Source organism: Panicum hallii, chromosome 2 (genome assembly GCF_002211085.1).
Source record: "Panicum hallii strain FIL2 chromosome 2, PHallii_v3.1, whole genome shotgun sequence".
Lineage (NCBI taxonomy): Eukaryota > Viridiplantae > Streptophyta > Magnoliopsida > Poales > Poaceae > Panicum > Panicum hallii.
The window spans coordinates 794,568-815,929 of NC_038043.1; the positions used below are offsets into that span (position 1 = coordinate 794,568).

At 48.2% G+C, this 21,362-nt stretch overlaps 3 protein-coding genes and 1 pseudogene across 3 annotated transcripts; 1 reads left to right on the forward strand and 3 right to left on the reverse strand.

The window, feature by feature from the left end:
* Positions 1 to 712: 712 nt before the first annotated feature.
* LOC112879981 (zinc finger BED domain-containing protein RICESLEEPER 2-like) lies at positions 713 to 2,080 on the reverse strand. Its single transcript, XM_025944422.1, has 3 exons — positions 1,057 to 2,080; positions 916 to 984; positions 713 to 834 (listed from the first exon to the last, which is right to left on the reverse strand). Exons 1-3 carry the CDS (start codon positions 2,078 to 2,080, stop codon positions 713 to 715), a joined length of 1,215 nt encoding a protein of 404 aa, XP_025800207.1.
* A 2,767-nt stretch (positions 2,081 to 4,847) lies between these two features.
* Positions 4,848 to 7,636, forward strand: LOC112881638 (L-ascorbate oxidase homolog). The gene is made up of 4 exons (XM_025946426.1): positions 4,848 to 5,361; positions 5,658 to 6,853; positions 6,933 to 7,011; positions 7,176 to 7,636. The coding sequence occupies exons 1-4, from the start codon at positions 5,227 to 5,229 to the stop codon at positions 7,377 to 7,379; spliced, it is 1,614 nt and encodes a 537-aa protein (XP_025802211.1). The 5' UTR covers positions 4,848 to 5,226; the 3' UTR covers positions 7,380 to 7,636.
* Positions 7,637 to 15,276: 7,640 nt separating this feature from the next.
* LOC112879985 lies at positions 15,277 to 16,190 on the reverse strand (annotated as a pseudogene).
* A 1,893-nt stretch (positions 16,191 to 18,083) lies between these two features.
* LOC112879986 lies at positions 18,084 to 19,922 on the reverse strand. The gene is made up of 4 exons (XM_025944425.1): positions 19,815 to 19,922; positions 19,134 to 19,709; positions 18,724 to 19,035; positions 18,084 to 18,641 (listed from the first exon to the last, which is right to left on the reverse strand). Exons 1-4 carry the CDS (start codon positions 19,920 to 19,922, stop codon positions 18,084 to 18,086), a joined length of 1,554 nt encoding a protein of 517 aa, XP_025800210.1.
* Positions 19,923 to 21,362: the final 1,440 nt, after the last annotated feature.

Genomic DNA, 21,362 nt, shown 5'->3' on the forward strand with positions numbered 1-21,362 from the left:
CCCGTAGGGTGAGGTGGAACTTGCTGAGTACTTTTGTACTCATCCGTTTATGACTTGTTGCAGAGGATCCTGATTTCGTGCCTGAGGAAGCCGAGTAGTTCGTGCCCTATACCCAAGTCTGGAGTGGTGCCATTGCAGTAGAAGCCACCATGTCAGATGAAGAGTTTACCCTTGCGTTTATCACCGCTGCTGTTGTATTCCTAGTTTATATTATTATTGTAATCGAACGTATTAAATAAAGCTATGTATGACTGTGGCACCACTTGTGTAATGTATTTTCACCAGAGACTGTTTTCTGGTGTTTAAATACATGTTTAGCTCCGGTTGTTTAGACCGGGGCATTTCACCTGGGCATTCGGTTAACCGAATTAATTCGGTTCGGTATTTCGGTTTTTTCAGAAATTCGGTTAATGAAAAACAGAAACCGAAATTGTATATGGGAAACTGTAAACCGAGCGTTCGGTTTTGGGTTTATTCGGTTCGGTATTTCGGTTTTACCGAAAAAACCGAACAGCATATAACAGATATATCAGCATATAACAGTACATAACTACATATCAATTAGTTCAATAAAAACATGGTTCAAAGTTCAAACAAATCAAATCCGATGCTTCCAAGTTCAAACAACAAATTTCAACTCAATGACAAGTTGACAACACTGATCACAATTCACAAGGCATCACAAACAGTTTTAAAATATTACAAACACAGTTTAATCAACACAAACAGCACTACAACTTGGCTTAGTGATGGACACACTTGATTGTGCCTTTCCGGATCCTTTACAACCCTCCTTTGCAGCAGCCTTCTCAGCATTATACTCAACAACCAGTTCTGAAATAGAAGATAAATCAATTAGAATTACACTTTCAATAGTACGATTAGGCAGTTAAAAACTTTAAATTATAAAATTACCTTCTTCCAGTTTTGCTATCTCTTCGGCATCCTCATCAACATTAATAGGAGTTGATCGCCGCAGCCAATCTTATGTACAGATGAGAGCTTGAATCATAAATGGGGTTAGAGAGGTTCTAAAGTCATCTAGAACCCGCCCACCCATACTAAAAACTGATTCGGATGCAACTGTTGATATAGGAATTGCCAACACATCACGAGCAATTCGGGCTAGAATAGGCAATCTAGATTCATTTACTTTCCACCATGTTAGAATATCAAACTTTTTGCTATCATTTTCGTTGTCTTCACTAAGATATTTATCAATTTCAGATTTGGTGGTGCCCATTGAAGCACTTCCAACTTTCATCTTCTTAGCAATTACTGACCTCATTAAACTCCCTCTTCTTTTCTGAGTTGGTTCCTCATCAACTTCATTTGGTAATGAATCACTTGGAGCATAGATGTTCCTGTACTCTTCAAACAGTGCATAAAAACATTCATTCACTGCATCCCATACTTTTTGTCCTTTTTCTTCACCAAACATTTCTAAAATTACTAACTTAGTGTAGCTAGAAAGCTTGTACCTAGGATCAAGAGCTGTAGCAACAAATATGAGCAAATTCATGTTCTCCTTCTCCTTCGCTCTGCCCTTCCCCCTCACCTCATTTGCAAACTCATTCTCATTCTCATGCCAGCTGCCCCAATACTTGTCATACTTATCCTTCATTCTCTTAGCCATTGCTTGGCGCAAAAGATCTTCACTATCAGCCCAATCTCGGAGCAGCACCTGGATTTCACCAATCTCATGAAAGAATTCATTAGCTGTCACACTTAGTGTAGACGAAACACGAAGCGTGATATCATAAAAATGCCCAAGAAATTCAGCCATCTTTTTTGCGTTCTCCCAATCATACTCAACAGGAATTCCAAGCCCTTTATCTCCACATAACTCTATTGTGTAGGCTGGATCTTCTTCTTCATACCTTACAAATACTTTCTCATACATGATTGCTGTATTCAACATAAGATATGTTGAATTCCATCTAGTGCACACATCCAATTTCAAGAAAGCATTTGTTTCTACATTTTCCTCCTCTGCAAGTTTCTTAAATTTTGCTAACCTTGAACTTCCATTCTTAACAAATCTAACTGCAGCCCGAACACGCTTAATTGAGTTATCCATCTCTTTTAAGCCATCAGTAACAATCAAATTAATTATGTGAGCAGCACACCTCATATGAAGATACTTACCCAAAGCAATGCTACTCTTTTGATTATTCATTTGTCTACGTACGTAATCTACACCAGAATCATTGGAGCTAGCATTATCAACTGTAATAGTCATAACTTTTGTAATCCCCCATTCAGTCAAGCACCTCTGAATAGTTTTCCCAATATCATCCCCCTTGTGACCCTTGACCAAGAAAAAACTAATAACCTTCTTATGTAGTTTCCATTCAGAATCAATAAAATGTGCAGTCACAGCCATATAACTATCTTGTTGTTGAGAAGTCCAACCATCAGTTGTAAGACAAACTCTTTCACATTGTTGCTTAAAAAATGTTTTAAGCTTTGCTTTCTCTTCAAAGTAAATAGAAACAGTGTCTCTAGTTAGTGTTCTTCTAGATGGTATACTCCAACGTGGGCATGCAACTGACATAAATTTTCTAAAGCCTGGCCTTTCAGAACATGCAAATGGTTGCTCATCTTCAATAACCATTTCAGTAAATGCTTTTCTAATTGCTTCAGGATCAAATTTATAGACTGCAACACTTTCACCTTGAGTTAATTGCAAACTACCTTGATTCAGATCTTGGTTCTTATGAGGATTAAGCTTGCAAGTGTTAAAATGACTCTTTAAGGAAGAAGTTCCATTCAAAGTTGGATCACACTTAAGCTCGCGGTTGCAGTACTTACATTTGCCTTTCCTTAACTGACCATCAATAAGAACCTTGCTGAAGTGAGTCCACATTTCTGATCTTGGTGCCATCTCTTTTCTTTTCTTAACTTCATCCTTTTTGTTGTCCTCTGTTTCACCTGTTGTTTTTTCTGATACGGGTACCTCTACCTGAGTCCGAGTGGCGTTGAGGAGGATCTACAACACGTCAACACGCAACAACAGAAGCTAAGTAAAGAAAAATGCGAGGAAAAGATTAGAACCTACAGAACAGGACATACATGGTTCGAGTTCGACGATTGGTCCTCTGATGTTGCCATGTTGGAGAATGGAGAATGTGTTGTCGCGGACGTGAGGCGCGGCGGCGGCCGGCGAGTAGCGCAGATCAGCGACGGCGGACGTGAGGCGCGGCGGGCGGCGGCACCTATCGGTTCAAGGCAAAAATACTGAGCTGCTCTTGCAGCAATGCACATATTTTTAACTGTAGGGCAAAAATTACCTTCAGTCAGACGCGGGCACGCGGCAGGCGCGGCGGGCGGCGGCGGGAGCTCGAGGGCGCGGCGGGCGGCGGCGGGAGCTAGGGGGCGCGGCGGGCGGCGGCGGGGCCGGGGCGCGGCGAGTGGCGGCGTTGGGAGCACAGGCACAGCCGCACAGCACAGCTGCACAGCAGCACGGGCACTCGAGCCTGGGAGGCTAGGAGGCTGAGACTGGGAGCCTGAGACCGTCACGGGATTAGCCTAGGGATAGGGTTTGTTGGTAATGGGCTTTTCGGTTTATTCGGTTTAAACCGAATAAAAATCAAATACCGAACTGAGGAATGACAACCGAAATAGCTTTTGGTTAGATCGGTTTCGGTGTTTTCGGTTTCGGTTTCGGTTATTTCGATTTCGGCATTCGATTTTTGGTTTTTATGCCTAGGCCTAGTGGCTGCGCAGACTTGCAGACGCTGCCGTCGGCCTCCGCGCACCGCCGTGCCCCCGGCTCTGCTGCTGCGCAATCAAATCGGTGCCCCTGGCAGCCCCCACTGCCCGTCCTGTCGGAGTCTCAATTTTCTTGTTTGGCTCGCGAGCTGGACCGGACCGAGCCGAGCAGGCTTTTCTGCTCGTTAAGATAACGAGCTCCAGCTCGCCTGACCGAGCTGAGCCGTCTCGTTATCTAGCCCTATATATATTTACGATTGGAGGCTAACAAAATGAAGTTGAAAAATGGGTTGGTACTATTGCTTTTGTTTGGAGCAGACAAAAAGGGGGGAAAATGGGCATGCCTAGGCAGTTACACTAACCCTATTTACTTTAGTTTTATAAACGCTGCTGCGAAGAAACAGTATGCACGCGCTATTATTAAAATTCCTTTTCGAAAAATACTGCTGCACTATTTTTATTTTATATTATCTTAGAAAAATAGAGGAGAAGGATCGATCGATGAAGAAAAAAGGCCATCAACGTCCTGGATTGGGGGAGCGGGGTGGATCCTCCGACCGGCGCTGCACCGCGACAGACGCTGTCATGCGGGGCGACCTGTCAGCCCAACGCCACGGGATGGATTTGACTTCATGGATGGAGCCTGCCTGCCTGCTCTCCTGTGGTACCGTACCGCCATGGCTGGGGGGGATTCACGCGTTGGCGAGCCTTGACATCGGGATCAAAATTGGAAGAAAATAGAAAAATAAATATTCGAGATATCCGAATTTGCATATCTATTCTGCTTCTATTTTAGAGGATGGAAATTGGAAGAAAAATAGAAAGACGGATATTCAAAATATCCAAATCCATCCTTAGTTGCCACTGTGGCGCGTGCTATAGCAGACACCAGTCAGCTCTGCTTCTGGTTGGCCTCCGTCCATTGTCTTTTTTTTAAGGAAACCGTCCATTTTTTTTTTGATACTTGAAGGAAGCCGTCCATTGTTTTGTGCTCGTAGCTGCTGGACATGCACGAGACACCAGTCTCCATGACCAATCACACACCCTTCATCGGAGCTCTACCACCATTTTTCCATTTCATTTCAGTACAAATTGTACAAACCAAAGACTTGGATACTGTGGCGGGACGGGAGGGAGAGACAGCAGACAGGTTGTCCGGCGCTGTCCCGGCCTGCCTTTACTCCGGCGGCGATGCGGAATGGTGGTGGTCGTCCTCGTCCCCGCCGCTTTATCCGCAGCTCCTCCATTTAAAGCTCGTCTTTTTCTTCCTCCTCTCCACCACCTGTATACGCGTAGCGAGCTCTCTGTTCGATCTTCTCCGTCCGCGCCAGTCGTTTTTTTAGTTTAATGGCAACAATCCCAGAGCAGAGAACCCGCGAAAAAGAGAGAGCAAAGCAGCTGCCCCTGCTATAAAGGCTATCTCTCCCCGATTCACTCCACTCCGCCGCACTCTGCCATCCACATTCACTGCCGCTCCGTTCCCAGATCTAGCTGGAGAGACCCGCCGGAGCCATGCCGGCGACGGCGGCGCTGCTGGTGCTGCTGCTCGCCGTGGCGGCGCCCCTCGCCGGCGCCGACGACCCCTACCGCTACTTCACCTGGACCGTCACCTACGGCCCCATCAGCCCGCTCGGCACCACCCAGCAGGTACATTGCCATCCCTGTCTGTCTCCATTCTCCAGCAGCTCCAGCTCCAGCTCCAGCTCCAGCTCCAGCTCCAGCCGTTACTCGCTGCAACGCCTGCCTGCCGGTGGGGATGGCTGCCATTGTCCCCAAATCCTACAAAAAAAGAAAGAAGTTCCCTTCTTTTCCCCCGATCCAGGCATCCAGCATCAGGACGCCGACGAACTACTCTGTTTCGATTTCACTGTAGCATCTCGACTGGCTCACGAGCTGCCATTGCCGCTGAATCCAATTGACCCAACTGCAACCATCCGTCGCAGGGCATCCTGATCAACGGGCAGTTCCCGGGCCCGCGCATCGACTGCGTCACCAACGACAACCTCATCGTCAACGTCGTCAACAACCTCGACGAGCCCTTCCTCCTCACCTGGAACGGCATCAAGCAGCGCAAGAACTCGTGGCAGGACGGCGTGGCGGGGACCAACTGCCCCATCCCCCCCAGCGCCAACTACACCTACAAGTTCCAGGCCAAGGACCAGATCGGCACCTTCACCTACTTCCCCTCCCTCGCGCTCCACCGCGCCGCCGGGGGGTTCGGCGCGCTCAACGTCTACCAGCGCCCCGCCATCCCCGTCCCGTACCCGCCGCCCGCGGGGGACTTCACGCTCCTCGTCGGGGACTGGTACAAGGCCGGATACCGGCAGCTCAGGCAGAGCCTCGACGCCGGCGGCGCCCTGCCGCCGCCCGACGGCCTGCTCATCAACGGCGTCCAGTCGCCGCCGGCGTTCGTCGGCGCCCGCGGCGGGACGTACCTGTTCCGCGTCTCCAACGTCGGGCTCAGGGCCTCCGTCAACATCCGGATCCAGGGACACCGCCTCCGGCTGGTGGAGGTGGAGGGGACGCACCCCGTGCAGAACGTGTACGACTCCCTCGACGTCCACGCCGGCCAGTCGCTCGCGTTCCTCGTCACGCTCGACCAGCCGCCGCTGGACTACGCCGTCGTCGTGTCCACGCGCTTCGCCCCCGCGAACCTCACGGCGGTGGGAACGCTGCACTACGCCGGCGCCACCGCCAGGGCGCCGGGCCCGCTGCCGGCCGGCCCGCCGGGGCAGTACGACTGGTCCGTCAACCAGGCGCGCTCGTTCCGGTGGAACCTCACGGCCAGCGCGGCAAGGCCCAACCCGCAGGGCTCCTTCCACTACGGAGCCATCCCGACCTCGAGGACGCTGGTGCTCGCGAGCTCGTCGCCGGCTCTCGCCGGCCGGAGGCGGTGCGCGGTCAACGGCGTGTCCTTCGTCGTCCCCGACACGCCGCTCAAGCTTGCGGACAACTACAACATCGCCAACGTCATCGAGTGGGACAGCCTCCCGGCGAGGCCTGCCGGCGGGGCGCCGCCGCGCGCCGGGACGCCCGTCGTCAGGCTCAACCTGCACGAGTTCGTCGAGGTCGTGTTCCAGAACACCGAGAACGAGCTGCAGTCGTGGCACCTCGACGGATACGACTTCTGGGTTGTCGGGTGAGCATTTACCCATTTTCAGTACCTGAACCTTGCCCTGCTCTTCACTCACACTTGATCATCATCTGAATGTGTTCAGGTACGGCGATGGCCAGTGGACTGAGATGCAGCGGCAAACCTACAACTTGGTCGACGCGCAAGCAAGACATACGGTTCAGGTATTGTAACTTACTAACTTGGAAGTAGATTGCTCAGGAACATGGCTCTGAATCCTGAACATTGTATCAAGGAAACTGAACTGAACTGAACATTGGAGTCCTGAACACTGTATTGAGAAAACTGAACTGAACATTGGCAAACGGCAATTGTTTGTTGGCATCAGGTGTACCCGAACGGATGGTCGGCGATCCTGGTGTCGCTGGACAACCAGGGGATGTGGAACCTGAGGTCGGCGATCTGGGACCGGCAGTACCTCGGCCAGCAGCTCTACCTCAGGGTGTGGACGCCGCAGCAGAGCTTCTCCAACGAGTACAGCATCCCGACCAACGCCATACTCTGTGGCAGGGCCGCCGGCCTCCCACACTGACGAGCAAGATGCAGAGAGCATACAGGGTTGATTATTTGTGACACTACTTATGATGTTTCGTAGAATAAATCATTCTACTTATATAGCTGAAAACTCTAAAGATGATAGGTGACAAGAGTGTTTTGTTGTAGCCAAAAGCTCAGATGAACTCGCTATTCTTTAATGGTCATGTCAGTAATTTGTTTCTGCTTGTGATTTGCCTGAGAGTAAGAAAGACCTCAGGCTGAACTGAATCTATCCAGTGATCTTTTCCTCAATGCATTGTTGACTCAGAATTCGCAAACATAGATTTCCATGTTTACCAGATTGTGTGATATCAACAAAAGTCAGCTTATGCAATCAAATTTCATGGCACATGATGTTGGCAAACTAAAATCAGGCAAGGGGTTTGTACTGTTTCAGTTTCAAATGTCCTCTCATTTGGTTTTTAAACAAGAAGGAACCACATCCATTCTTCTCCTGCATTGCAAGTTGGAACTTAAGGAGTAAACATCCAGGTCTAATCTGCTTTACAGACAATTCCTTAGTTTTACAGACAATTACTGTTCGTTGATGACCAAAAATGCAACTTGATCTGCACGAACATTAACCTGTAAGGTTAAATGATCCTGTATACCCTCTCTACTTCGCCTGATGCTTTCTTGCAAAGAAGAAGCCAATGCAAGCTCTGGAGATGCCGGCTGCCCGTTGTTGAACGTGCAGTCTCTGCTCCTTTTGTTCAAGTATGTAATCACTTGAGAGATGCCTATTGTTACCTTACCTCCCCCGTATTTTGTACTAACCTGCTGAAGTGAACCTATGGTTTTCTTGAGCTTACAAAAAGCAGTTTTCCCTAAATCTGGTCTGCATATGTTACACTCCAAAAGAAAAAAAACAGGACAAAGGTTCTGCCTAAAAAAGCAAAACATAAGTTCAAGTATTATAACCATGGTTTTAAATCACCGGCTAAAGCATTTAGCGGTAGGGCTGCCGTTATGGCATTTAGCGGGCTATAGCCGGTATTTAGGGAGTTAGCCGGTTTTCGCGGACTAAATGCTATAGTAGCTGCCTGTCCTAGTAGCTATAACCGGCTGTAGCGGCAGCTATAACCGGTTGTAGCGGCAGTTATAGCCGGCTATTTAAAACCTTGATTATAACCTGGAAGTAGATAGCTCAAGAACAAACAAGCTCTGAATTCTGAACAAATCAAAGTTCAGTTCATGCTTAAGATGGGCGTTCGCACCACGGGGCAATCCAGACAGGAGAAGAAGAGAGATGGTTGCCCGCATATCCAGAGAAGATGAGAAGATGTGAGACAGGCGTTCGCGCGGCCTGTTCATCCGGTGGAACCTCACGGCCAGAGCGGCGCGGCCCAACCTGACGTCGAGCTGCAGGCGGCCGCCGCGGCACCGCCTCCCGCCCGCCCGCTCGTCCAACGTCACCGCGAACGGATTTGAGCATCCTCCATGGCGCCACGTTGGACTTGGACGCGGCACACCGTGCGACGGGACGCCATGGCGGCCGGTCACGTGCAGCCCCCATCGCGCGCGCGCGGAACGGGCAACCAGAAACTGCCGACGCAGGCGGCGGCGGGTGCCTCGCCAGCGCTCCTAGCGTTCACTGTCTTCACTACAGTGCATTATCCCCTTCGCGGACTCACTAGCGGGCTCTCGGCTCGCCGGCGGGCGTCCTTGCCGCCGGACACGGCGACCAGGGGGTGGACGGCATCCCAATTACCGTCCACCCCCTGGGCAGCCTTGGACCGTCCGATCCGCAACCAATGGGCAGGATATGCCCAATTCGGACCTCAGCGAAGCGAACGGGGCTGCCAGCATCATCTGAGTCGTCGTCCCGGGGCGCTGCCTCGTCTCCGGCGTGCTCCCGAGCATTTGCGACGTCGAGGAGGCTGGTTCTTGCGAGCTCGTCGCCGGACGGCGGCGGCGTGCCATTCCTCGTCCCCAACACGCTGCTCAAGCTCCCGGCGAGGCCCGACGGTGGGGCACCGCCGCGCGCCGGGATGCCCGTCATCAGGCTCAACTTGCACGAGTTCGTCAAGGTCATGTTCCATAACACCGAGAACGAGCTTCAGTACATGAAACTTCCCTAGCTCTTCACTTCTGAAGAACAGCTGCAATGGCCAGTGGACTGAGATGCAGTGGCATACAGTTGATTTCAGGTATTGCAACTTGGAAGCAGATTGCTCAAGAACATAGCTCTGAATCTGAACATTGTATCAAGCAAACTGAACTGAACTGACCATTGGAACCTGAACTCTGTATTGAGTAAACTGAACTGAACACATCATGATGAAGAAGTGTAATTAAATTCAAATGCAAGATGGATTAGCAAATAGAGATACATGAGAGACCATTCAAACAAAGATGGTCTCGTCCACTCTTCTGCATACCAATATTAAGATCTTATGCACTTCCAGCTCGTGAAAAGAATGCTTAAACCTTCATGAGTAAGAACCAAACATAAAGCAATTGAAACATAGAATGATGGATCTCAACAGTTTATAAGGATCCGATAACATTTCGATGTTCTCAAGCATTCCGAGTACATGCCATACAGAAAACTAAAAAAAAAAGAAAATATGCCTAGCACTTGAAGTAGCACCTTAGTCTTCAGATGCATACAACACCTTAACCTTGTTCTGATACACATAAAAGTCCATGCATATTTCTGGCCTGGTGAAGGTTCGCAACATCTTGCACAACTCCTTGGTCGCGCTTTCAGTAACTGAATATTGAAAGCTACTGCTATCCTTTTTAGGCCTGTTGCCCAAGTGAATAGTCGCTTCACAAAAACAAGTTCATTATCTGACCCTCTGAACTCTCGGATTTCCACTTCACGGAGACAATTCAACTTGAGCTCCTCAGTTTTCCAGTTTGATGGCTGACCGCAGATGCAGCCATGTGGGCATTCAGCTTGTGTCTGAAACCAGAAGCAAATTAACTCATTTAAGATTAACTGGTATTGTTGGATGACACAAAAAGAGAGGAAGCTCAATAAACTATCAGATAGCCTGAATACTTAGAGCCTTAGAGGTATTCAAAAAAGACATCAACATTAGCTACCGGATTCTACCAGGAAATTAGGAAGCCAACTGATTGCAGAAATATCACTATTCTGTGCTAACTAAGAGAAAGTGGTACAATGAACATATATGAATATCAGGGGAAATATCAGATGCTGAAGGTACTTGAACAAACTCCATAGAAGCAATTGGATCCTAAATTGGCGGTCTGGATAGTCCGCCTTTTATGTTTTACTTGCTTGCTTTAAGAACACATCATTTTTGCAAAAATGCCCCAGATTCTTCATCAGCACAGTGCAACCCCACAACTACACTGCGATGCAATGATATGCAGTTATCCTGCATATTCGAGAAAAAAGATAGAAAGAGGCTAAGCTAGAGTTAGGCTATCACGCCACTGGGCCGCTGCTGAACATTCCCCCTCCTTGATCTGGTCCTTGTTATAATCGCTGACACTATTTCTCCCCAATTTGCTCCATCAAAGCTGTAGCATAAGAGGTGAATGGCCCCTAATTAGTTTGCGCACATGTTCACAGATTATTGCTTTTGCATCAGATATTTCCCTGGTTATTAAAATTCCACAGATCCTTGAGCATTGTGCTATCAATACACCATATTCAATAAGATTTTGAATTGACCTTAGGGCTTAGGTTATTGATTCGAAGTATGGAGCCTTTCAGAGATTTAGGTTATCAATTGGAAGTATGGAACCTTTTAGATATTACATGCCCAGGGCTTACTAGCTATTATCTGCTGGGTGCTATATCAATGCAAGATAGAGTCTCCCATGCAACAACTGAGCTAGTCAACTTGCTGCCCAGTGTCCAGAGACATATTTTTGAAAAAGGCTGACAACAATTCAAAAATAGAGTTTATTTGTAACCCAGAAAGTACACTCCAATCTCAGAACGTCATTAGGGATTTTTAGGAGATACTGGCCATATTCAGCACAGAACAAACAATTTTGGAACTAGAAAAAATTTAATTATGCAGCCAACGCTTAGGGCCGCTAGCAGATGGCGCCTTGTTGAATTTTTCGTTACTTCCCTGGTAACCCAAGTTTAGACAGATATAGGATAGCCTTACCTTCGAGATGAAATGATCAGATAAGTCCATTATCAGCCGTTTTACTTTTATACCAGGACACATCCTGAGAATATGGAATGAGCAGGCCCTAAAGGAATGTCAGGGAGTATTGTGACGTCTTCCATCAAGTATTATTGGCAGTTATTGAGAGAGTCGGAATTGTCCAGCCCCCAGGAGTCGTCCCCTACTGTGAGCTTCTGCAGGATGAGTTCATGGGCCAAAGAAAGCAGGCTTATCCTTATGCCAGCAGCGTGGAAATTAACAAGGCCCTTAACTAGTTGACGGTTCAACTCAGTAAACATCAAGAGTTTTGGGCTGGTTAGTAATTATTTATTGAAGCCCATTTATTCAAGGTGACGACGACGCAATTGAAGTACGTACATGTCTATAGCCCAATTAGTATTGCCTGGTACTTGTTCAAAATATATACGCATACGAAATACACGGCCGCACCAGTATGGACCAGCCCAGCGTGCGTGCACGGGGTTTCAAAGAAGCAAGCAAGTAGTAATGTTAACACGCAAGGCAAGGAAGTCTGCATATGTTGCATGCATAAGTACTCTTAGGCCGTTATTTTATGGCATTAAATTCTATACTACATCATCAATTTTGATGACATGGCAAGGAAAGAGAAGATGACATGGCAAGGAAAGAGAAGAAGGATGACATTCATCTGGCACAGAGTTACCAGTCTTGATAACTGTACCATAAAAATAAAAATATGCATTGAGGCTCGGCTTGTTCCTTTCGAAGGTTGCAAGAGTAAATTAGACCAACTCTTTAACGCCCTCATGCATGCAACCTGTGATTAGCTAGGCCGGCCGCCGGTGAATGGACTGGACCTGTTAAGCTACAAGTCTTGGCTGATTAGTAAAGAATTAGCACAAATTAGCCTGGGGTATATGGGCTTTTAAGTGACCCGTGCGTGGCCCATACAAGCACCATCTTCTGGAAGCTTCTGCATGCACGTGCGCCAGCCAAAGGATAAGCCTGGGGATGAGAACCGAGAACTAATCCCAAGCGCTTCGCTCGGGCGCGATCAGAGGCGGCGAGTCCTCGGTGCTCACCTCCTGGCACATGGCTCCCGCCTATAAACGGAGCCCCTTGTCTTCTCGCATGGGTCGATTACGCTAATCATAATGGGATTTCATAGCGAGTTTCATGGTATTAATTACCATAACACATCAGCATTTTTATGATGTGTCACTGATTTAGTGAGAGAAGAGAAGGAACCAGTTTCATCCCTATGACATTCTGCTAACTCGTTTCCAAGACGTTGAAAATAGCGTGAAACGACCACTGTGACCGCCGTTGTTTCATGGGGATCTCGTGCGCCAATAGATCAACTAGCATTTAATTACACTGGTTACCTTTGGAAACAGTGAAATAAAACTCTCCATTGAGGCATAGTGTTTCATTCATCCATCAAGCTGATATGACGTTTCTCGAAATAGATATATGAACCCCCTACTGTGATTAGCCTTATTCACCACGCCGGAACTCTGCTGCCATTCCTCCGCTCACTCCACCACGCACGAGACATCATCGTCGTACACGCCGCCGTCGTCCGGAACGTCGGCGCCGTCGTCACGCACGCCGCCATCGTCCAGGGCCTCGACGCCGTCGAGGATCTCAACACCATCAACATCATGACTGCTTTCTCTCATGGTAAGTTTATTTACGTATTTTGATTATTCGGGCTCATTCCTTTGCATGGCTGGAGCATACAGATGCATGTGGAGATGGTTTTCGTGCCTTCGGCCAGCATATGGTTCAGCTGCAGTTGCCAAGCGATGGATGAACTCGACGGTGTTCGTCCAGCAGATACGACGATAGTTCCTGCGGCAACCTTTTCCGTCTCACCGATCCAGCATTACGGCAAGCGCGTCTTCGTCGCCGGAGTTGGTTGGCAGCAGCAAGTGTGGCAGCACGTCGCAGCGAGATCTCTGACAGTTGAACGCGGTGGTCCGGCTAGAACGTCTTGAAAATACGCACGGCGATGCATGGCAAGGCCGGTGTCCGGCGGCCCGATGATTGTTACTCCGGTGAGATTCAATGGCGAGCAGTCTCAGTGATATACGGCAGCCCATAACAAGTATGTCGTTCTTTGCGGCGGCCGGCGGCCAGAAAGCCTCCAGTGATGGAACGGGCCCTTTTTTGTTTACCAGGATGAGAATGAGATGAGTCTGTCACGTACGAGAGCAACATGTTGGAGAAGGAAGTACAAGTTAATTAGTAATATTAATTCATGCCACAAGCCCATGCAATGTGTACATGTGCAAGCAAAAGAGCAATAGAAGAGTTATGTGGCCTTTATCAGTTCACCACGTCCCATCCTGTATTTCGTGCAACCAATTCTTTACCGTCAGAAATAAGCTAAGTCCTACAGTTACGGCAAAATTAAAGTGCAAGTGCGTCCAAGCATATCACCAAGAAAGAAAAGTTACAAGCATATGGCTAAGTGTTGAGCCGATGATCTCAGAAGTTTACATTAAGGAGAAACCTCCTAAGTACAACATGAGCACAAGTCTACTACCAGCAACATCCACCTTTCTACACCGTCAATGCCGGTGAACCATTTGAAGTCTTATTTCCTCCCTGCTGACGAGGCTGGGATTCCCGTTTCCGTGACCGACAAGGCCTACTTTGTTCGCGACCGACAAGGCCGGATACCTTTTGCTAGAGGCCAACGAGGCTCTATCACTTCATCACATTTTATTCTTTGTGCTTATGGATACTTGGAGATGACTCTTATTCTACTCAGAGACGACGACCCAATGTAGAAGGAATGTGGAGGTTGCGTTGCCTTGAATCATTCTTTCCCAGGGCAGCAAGATCATCATACCTAGTAGTATATTACAAAGTTCTCTGTTGGGTCTCTTCTCTAAGTGCTTTCTCCGAGAGGACATGTTAATTGCTTCATGGGTGCAAAAGAAGCACAATGGTCTTGTTTCTTGTTCTTGTTCGTTTTCTTTTCCAATGTTTTATCCTTTCAAGATCAATACCTGTATCAAGGCGGTATTAGATTTTTCCTTTTCTGTTTTCCACATGATGCTCTTAGGTGTAGTTCAAAGGATTGTTTTGGGCCCACAACTATTGCCGATCAAAGGCCCTGAAAGGAAACTCATTCTTGACCTCAAGTGACTCTGCTTGTTCGATTCCATCCGCACACTTATCCCACTCCTCTTTTTTCTTTTGAATCTCTGTACAGATGCGTACGCAACCTTATTACTATAAGCACATCCTATGCAGAGACAAATGAGTTTGCTTCCATTACATATATATGATTTTTACCAAACAGGTTTTCCTTACGTGAGAAAACTGAATGTATTAGACATAATATATGATTTATTTTGACATGGGACAGTAATATATAATTTGATTGGGATGTTCCAATGACAACAAATTAAAGTGGAAAATTAACAACGGGCATCTCAAGAGCTCTTCTTCGTTCAAAACGAACGAAATATAGCACATCCGAATCAGTTGACAAATTACAGTATTCCAGAAAATTAAAAGAGATAACAAATGTCAAGACACTGAAAAGTGACTAAACCTCATTGGGGAAAGCACTTCATCAAGTTAATAGCCGCATCCAAGCAAGGTTTCATATGTGATAAAGCTAGAACCCTCACACTTGGCACCACCACCGTCAATCTAGCAACAGTCGATCTCTGAGCGAAAGCATAGAACTTACACACAACTTGATTAGGCAAATTAGTGATAGGACATGGATCCATCATGAGTACTGAAGGTGAGAATAAATGAAAAATGATGCATGCCGCCATGCCCCTATGGGTACATGTATACCTGCAGAGTTGTGGTGGCAAACTGAAGCGTGTGGCAGTTGCCAAGGAGCTTCCCCAGGATACCCAATCTTGGTGCAGAGACTACCGAGATGCCAATCTCCATGCGCTCGATGACGAGTAATCTTTCCAGGCATGGGGCGTCCTCGATGAGCAGCTGCTGCAACTTGGGGTCTCCCGTTCTAGAGCCCACGCCGATGCTTCTGAGGCTAGGTGACACGATTCTCAATCGAGAGAAGCCTTTGCTGCCATGCAGCAGCAAGCTCTCGAGGGCATGGCAGCCGGCGAGCCACGCGTGGAGGGAGCTCTCCAAGACCGTGACATTGGAAAGGGTCAGCTGCTTGAGGAGCGGCCAGTGGAGTGCCGCCTGGGCATCTGGGAAGACGCATTCCCCGAAGCTGGCGATGCGAAGGGTGGAGGAGAAGCAGAGCGCCGATGCCGGCAGCGGCAGCGGCATCGGCTTAGTGACCCAGCGCCGGAGGCCATGGTTGAAGATGAGGCCTTGGTCGAAGAGGAGGATGTCGAGCTTCTGGAGGCTGTCAAGGGCGGGGGACCGGAGCCAGCCGTCGAGGGTCGCAGCGATGCGGGGGCCGTACCTGTCCCCGTACCTGATGTAGAAGCGGCGGCCGGGGCCCGGGTGCGCGGAGAGGGCGTGGGAAATGTCGCGGGCGCGGGCACGCCGCCGGGGCTCGGTGAGGTGGAGGTCGACGTTGAGAGGGGTGGAGCGCAAGGTGGCGCCAGTGTGAGGAGAGGACCTGCGTGCGGGCGCCGTCTCTGAGGGGGGAGGAGGGAGACGATGTCACCAAGGACATCGTCGGGGAGGTGGCTGATGTGGTCGATGAGCCCTTCTTCTTCTTCCGCCAGCCTCCTCTTCTTCACGGCTCTGGTGACCACCCCCATGGCGGCGCCGGCGTGGCGGCAGGTGGAGTGGATGGAGATCGGCGATCGGGAAGCCGAGCCGCCGGCGCCGAGGTGCCTTGTGCGATCATAAAATATATATTCTTAAAATAAAGTAGTTGGGCTTCTGCAATTCAGCGCATGTTTCTAGCCCAACCGGTGTTTCGGCTCACTGCAGGTCTACAAGTTAGGGCCTGTTTGTTTCAGCTTATGGATTATATAATCTATATAATCCAGATTATATAATCTGTGGATGCCTGTTTGGCAACCCAAATTATTAGTACTCAGCTTATTTTTTTTAGACATGTAAAGACTATAATGCCCCTAGTTGTTTTACTTGGCCTTCTCCATCCATTTATGACACTGTATCGGAGAATAAAATATTGTTCAACATGAATTAAAATAAAATGACAAATCCGAAATTATATCTTGTCCACAACAAAATATAGTTAAAATAAAATTACATTCTCCTTGCAAATAGCGCATTTGCAATTTGATCCCGAAAGTCATTCATGGCTCCCTCCTCATCTCCCAATCCACTGGCATTATGCGTTGACGGAATAGGCATGTAATCCTCATCTCGATCACACTGATCAAATAACTCATCGGCTATTTTACTATCTCGAATGAAATTGTGTAGAGCCATACATGCATGAATTATTTTTGATTGCTTCAACATTGGATAACTTGGCAAGTCCAAAAGAATTCTCCACTTCATCTTCAAGATACCGAAACAACGCTCAATGTGATTACGAAGAGAGGAGTGCAATTGGTTGAATACCTCCTTTTTTCCACTTGCACGTGGTCCAGCTCTAAACTCCGGCAAATGATATTTCACACCTTTGTATGGCGCTAGATAACCTTTTTGGTTTGGGTATCCTGAATCCACAAGGTAAAATTTTCCTACAATTTACAAATTGTTATGAGTCACGGTCAATAATTGCACAATAAAAACAATATCCATTATGCTAATATATACGTACCAGGTGGTGGATGAGGAAAGATATTGGCATACTTGCGCAAAGCGTCGTTGAATACTCTCATGTCATGCACTGATCCGGGCCACCCCGCAACAACAAATGTGAACCTCATGTCGAAATCACATATAGCTAATACATTTTGTGTCGGATATCCATGTCGTCCCATATGTTGAACAACTTTTGATGAGGGTACAACAACTGGAACGTGAGTTCCATCTATTGCACCTATACAATTGTTAAAATGTGGTGCGAACCTATCACTTAGCAACTTTGGATGAGGTGTTGTAAAATTAGGATCTATAGGCTTCACAACATCTTTTGCCATGCGGTATACACAATCCAACACTTCATCAAGTTTCCTACTAATGGTTTCTTTTGACCTTTTGAACCTATTCTTCACTTGAATAAATGATTGAGGCGCCGCAATAGTCCATAAAAACATCCCTAAAGCTTCAATAGATGACATTTTGCTACTAGATGTCAACCCATAAGATGACACTAACAAATCATGTAATCTGTCAAACAAAGGACGACTCATCCTAAACATATCATAGCATTCTTTAGGATCATTAAGGGTTAACATAACCCAATCATACCCAGACAGAATAGGCACTTTTCTTACAGATTTGGTCAAGTAATTTTCAGCATAGAACATACCAAATCCTGCTGCAACTGTCTCAAAATTCCTCAAAGTCTCAACTCGATCGAGTGCAACAGTCATAGACATATCCTCCTCATCACTTGAACTAACATTCATCTACAACGAACAAGATATCATAATAAAGGTTCCGTAGATGACATATCATAATAAAAGTTCAGTAGATAACATATCACAAATAAAGGTTCAGTAGATGACATATCACAAATAAAGGTTCAATGCATAATAAGACCCTCATATTCTGAAACTAAAATGATTCTACACAAAGCCAGCATTATCACAATGTCTCTTCAACCAAAGAAGCCTCCCTTCATCGGTTTCGAATGCCTTAAAAGTGGCTCGATTCTCGGGTTTCTTAAATAGCTGCGTTGCCATGAAGTGTTCAGCTGATCCTTCTCTTGCTCCACAACGAACTGCCATAGATTGAACTTCCTTGATCTTTTCTTCCAAGTGCTCACCTAGCATGACCTTGTTTGCAATTTTACAATTATTCTCCAAAGTGGCATGAATTTTCTGCATGACTTTCACCATTTGGTTCTTTGGTTGCTTCAATGGACTAGTCGCTGAACTACCACTTGCACGATTCAGCGAGCTTCTTCTGTTCGGAACATGGGCAGTTGAAGGAGGTGTTGAATACATATCACTATCATCTCCTTGTTGATCTCCAGCAGCAAGCCCTTCATCTTCGTTCCTTTCAACCGCTTCACCGGGTGCACATGCACTAGAGCCATCCACAACAATACCTCCAAACATTTCTTGTAACAAATCCTCATGATCTGGAGGACCTCTCCTCAATTGTTTCCATGTTGGATGGCCCTGCATACGTAACAATGAATCATGTCTCCAAATCTGAATGCAATAACAAGGCAAAGCATGTGATGAAATGATTCATATATACCTTTGTTGCCTTATTCCAGTAGTCCTCCGATGCAACCACCGTTCCTAATGCTTCATTCCAACCAAGTCCAGTATCTTTAAGTAATTGAAGCCAAAAGCTATACAATCCCTTAAGAAAGTCTAATCTGTTTTTCAACTGAACTTTTGAATGATGCAAACCGACCGCTATCCTATACTTTTCAGCAATGTTGTTGTATCCTCTGGTGGTCATGACGCCATTTGCCCTATTCCCAGCATCGATCTCTTGGATGCATAATTCACAAAAAACTCTAGTATTCTCGAAAGTCCAATCTGCTTTGTCACAAACTTCTTTCTACTCATTGAAACAACAACCAATGCATGAACAACCAATGAATAAACCTACAAGCAGTGCATGGCACATTGAAAATTGAACATTGGAGAAGAAATTACCATGATGCTATTCTGTGTGGTGTCATGCAGATTGTCATCGGTGACGTCGATGGGCTGTGAGCCATGGTCGATGGGCTGTGAGCCATGGTCGACATCAACCGAAGTTGATCGTGGAGGTCTGTATGCTTGAGACGTACAAGGACGACCACGTCCACGAACAGGACGCACGGCACCACTTGAAGACGATTGCGCAGGTCGCTTTCCACGTCCACGAGCTGGGTCGCCAGTGGCCCCTGCCCCTGCGCGCCCCAGCCTCAGCCCCTGCGCGCCACGGCCGTGCCCCTGCCCCGGTGCGTCGCGGCCCAGGGCGCCGCCGCCTGAGCCGCGCCCCAGCCCCTGCGCGTCGCGGCCCAGGGCGCCGCCGCCCGAGCCACGCCCCGGCCCCTGCGCGTCACGGCCCAGGGCGCCGCCGCCCGAGCCGCGCCCCGGCCCCTGCGCGTCGCTGCCCAGGACGCCGTCGCCGGAGCCGCGCCCCGGCCACTGCGCGTCGCGGCCCAGGGCGCCGCCGCCCGAGCCGCGCCCCGGCCCCTGCGCGTCGCGGCCCAGGGCGCCGCCGCCAGAGCCGCGCCCCGGCCCCTGCGCGTCGCGGCCCAGGGCGCCGCCGCCCGAGCCGCGCCCCGGCCCAAATTTGCCGCCGCCTGAGCCGCGCCCAAGGGCGCCGCCATCAGACCCGCCGCCGGCTTCTTCTTCCTCCTCGTCTTGGCTCCAATCGAAGTTGAGCTCGCGCCTCAGGGAGTTTCGGTACTCCAAAGCTTGAGAGAGGGTCTCCTCCGCGTCATTGGGCTCCATTCCGGCTGGGAAGGGGCCGGATCCGGCCGGATTTGACCGGCGGCGGCTAGGGTTTGGAGGGGAGGAGGGGCTCAGGAGGGGAGGAGGCGCTCAGGAGGAGCCGCACAGGATGGGGGTGGCGCCCAAGAGCGGGGGATCGGGAGGGACCAGTGGGGAAGGGCAGTGGCATGGTGGGTAAATTCGTAGAAAATTATAAGGGTAGTGGGTCTTTTGTTCAAAATAATCTGGAATAAGCATCCATTGAGCTGCTTATGGGATTATAATAATCTGGCCCTCAGATTAAATAATCTGGACCTATAATCTGACTGTTTGTTTACTCTTCAGATTATTTAAGCTATATCCTATAATCTGAGGCTCAAATAAGCTGAAACAAACAGGCCCTTAGGCAGGTAGGGTCGGGGCCTGCTCGGGGCAGCGCGCAGTCCCGTCACAGAAGAGGGGATTAAAATTTGGTGGGCCGCTAACTCTTCTCGGGCCGCCGGCCCCCAGCTCCCCCATGATTGGAACGAATTGTTCCATTGAAAAAAAAAAGTTCCATCGGAATGAAAATTAAAATTTGTTCAGTTGGATCCAATTTTACCATTGGAACGAAAAAATGTTCCACTGGAACGAATTGTTCCATTGGATGGGAAAAAAATGTTCTATCGGAACTTCCGGCAGGAAAAGAAAAAGAAAAAGGGAAGAAAAGAATTAGCAAAGCTGGGCCTTAACCACCAGTGGGCCGGCGAAAAAAACAAAACGAGTGGGCCGCGCGCGCGGGCGCTTCTGCGACCGGTCAGCACGCACCCGCGCGCTACCCCTAACATTATGCAGAGCAGAGCAAAGCAGAGCACGCCTGTAAATGTTTACTTGGGCAGTACCAAACACAATTACAGAGTCACTGGCGATTTTGTAGTAGTGACTTTGTTACCACATTTTGTAGTAGCTCTTTGCAGATCAGTTTGTTACCACATGACTACATGCATTGCGATTGTCAACATGAATTGGAAATCCTAGTTCTCAAATGATAACAGAAATTCACGCTTTTGTTCTCGCACAAATATGATAGGATCATAGGATCCAGAAATAAAGTCCTAAAAAAACAAACAAACAAGTGCATGTATACACCAATAATATACGTGCTTAACAATATCCCCTTGATGAGGCAGAGATATCAGTATCAGTTACCCTGTTCTTGTGGTGTCTCTAGGCGTTCCTGTGCTTCCTTCACAAGAGAAGCGAGAGACCTGGCAGGCTTGTTCATCACCTCACGATGATCGTTCCCAGCAAAGAGCACGCAGCCATCGACCTCCGCCATGGTTCCCAGAACATCGGTCAGTGATTCCTTGAAGCGATGTTCATTGAAACGTTTGATGCAGCTGGGCTCGTCTTGAGTCATAGCTATCACCACCTGGCATGTAAGCTTCACCACTCTCAAACACACAGCCTTGCTGTGCTTGT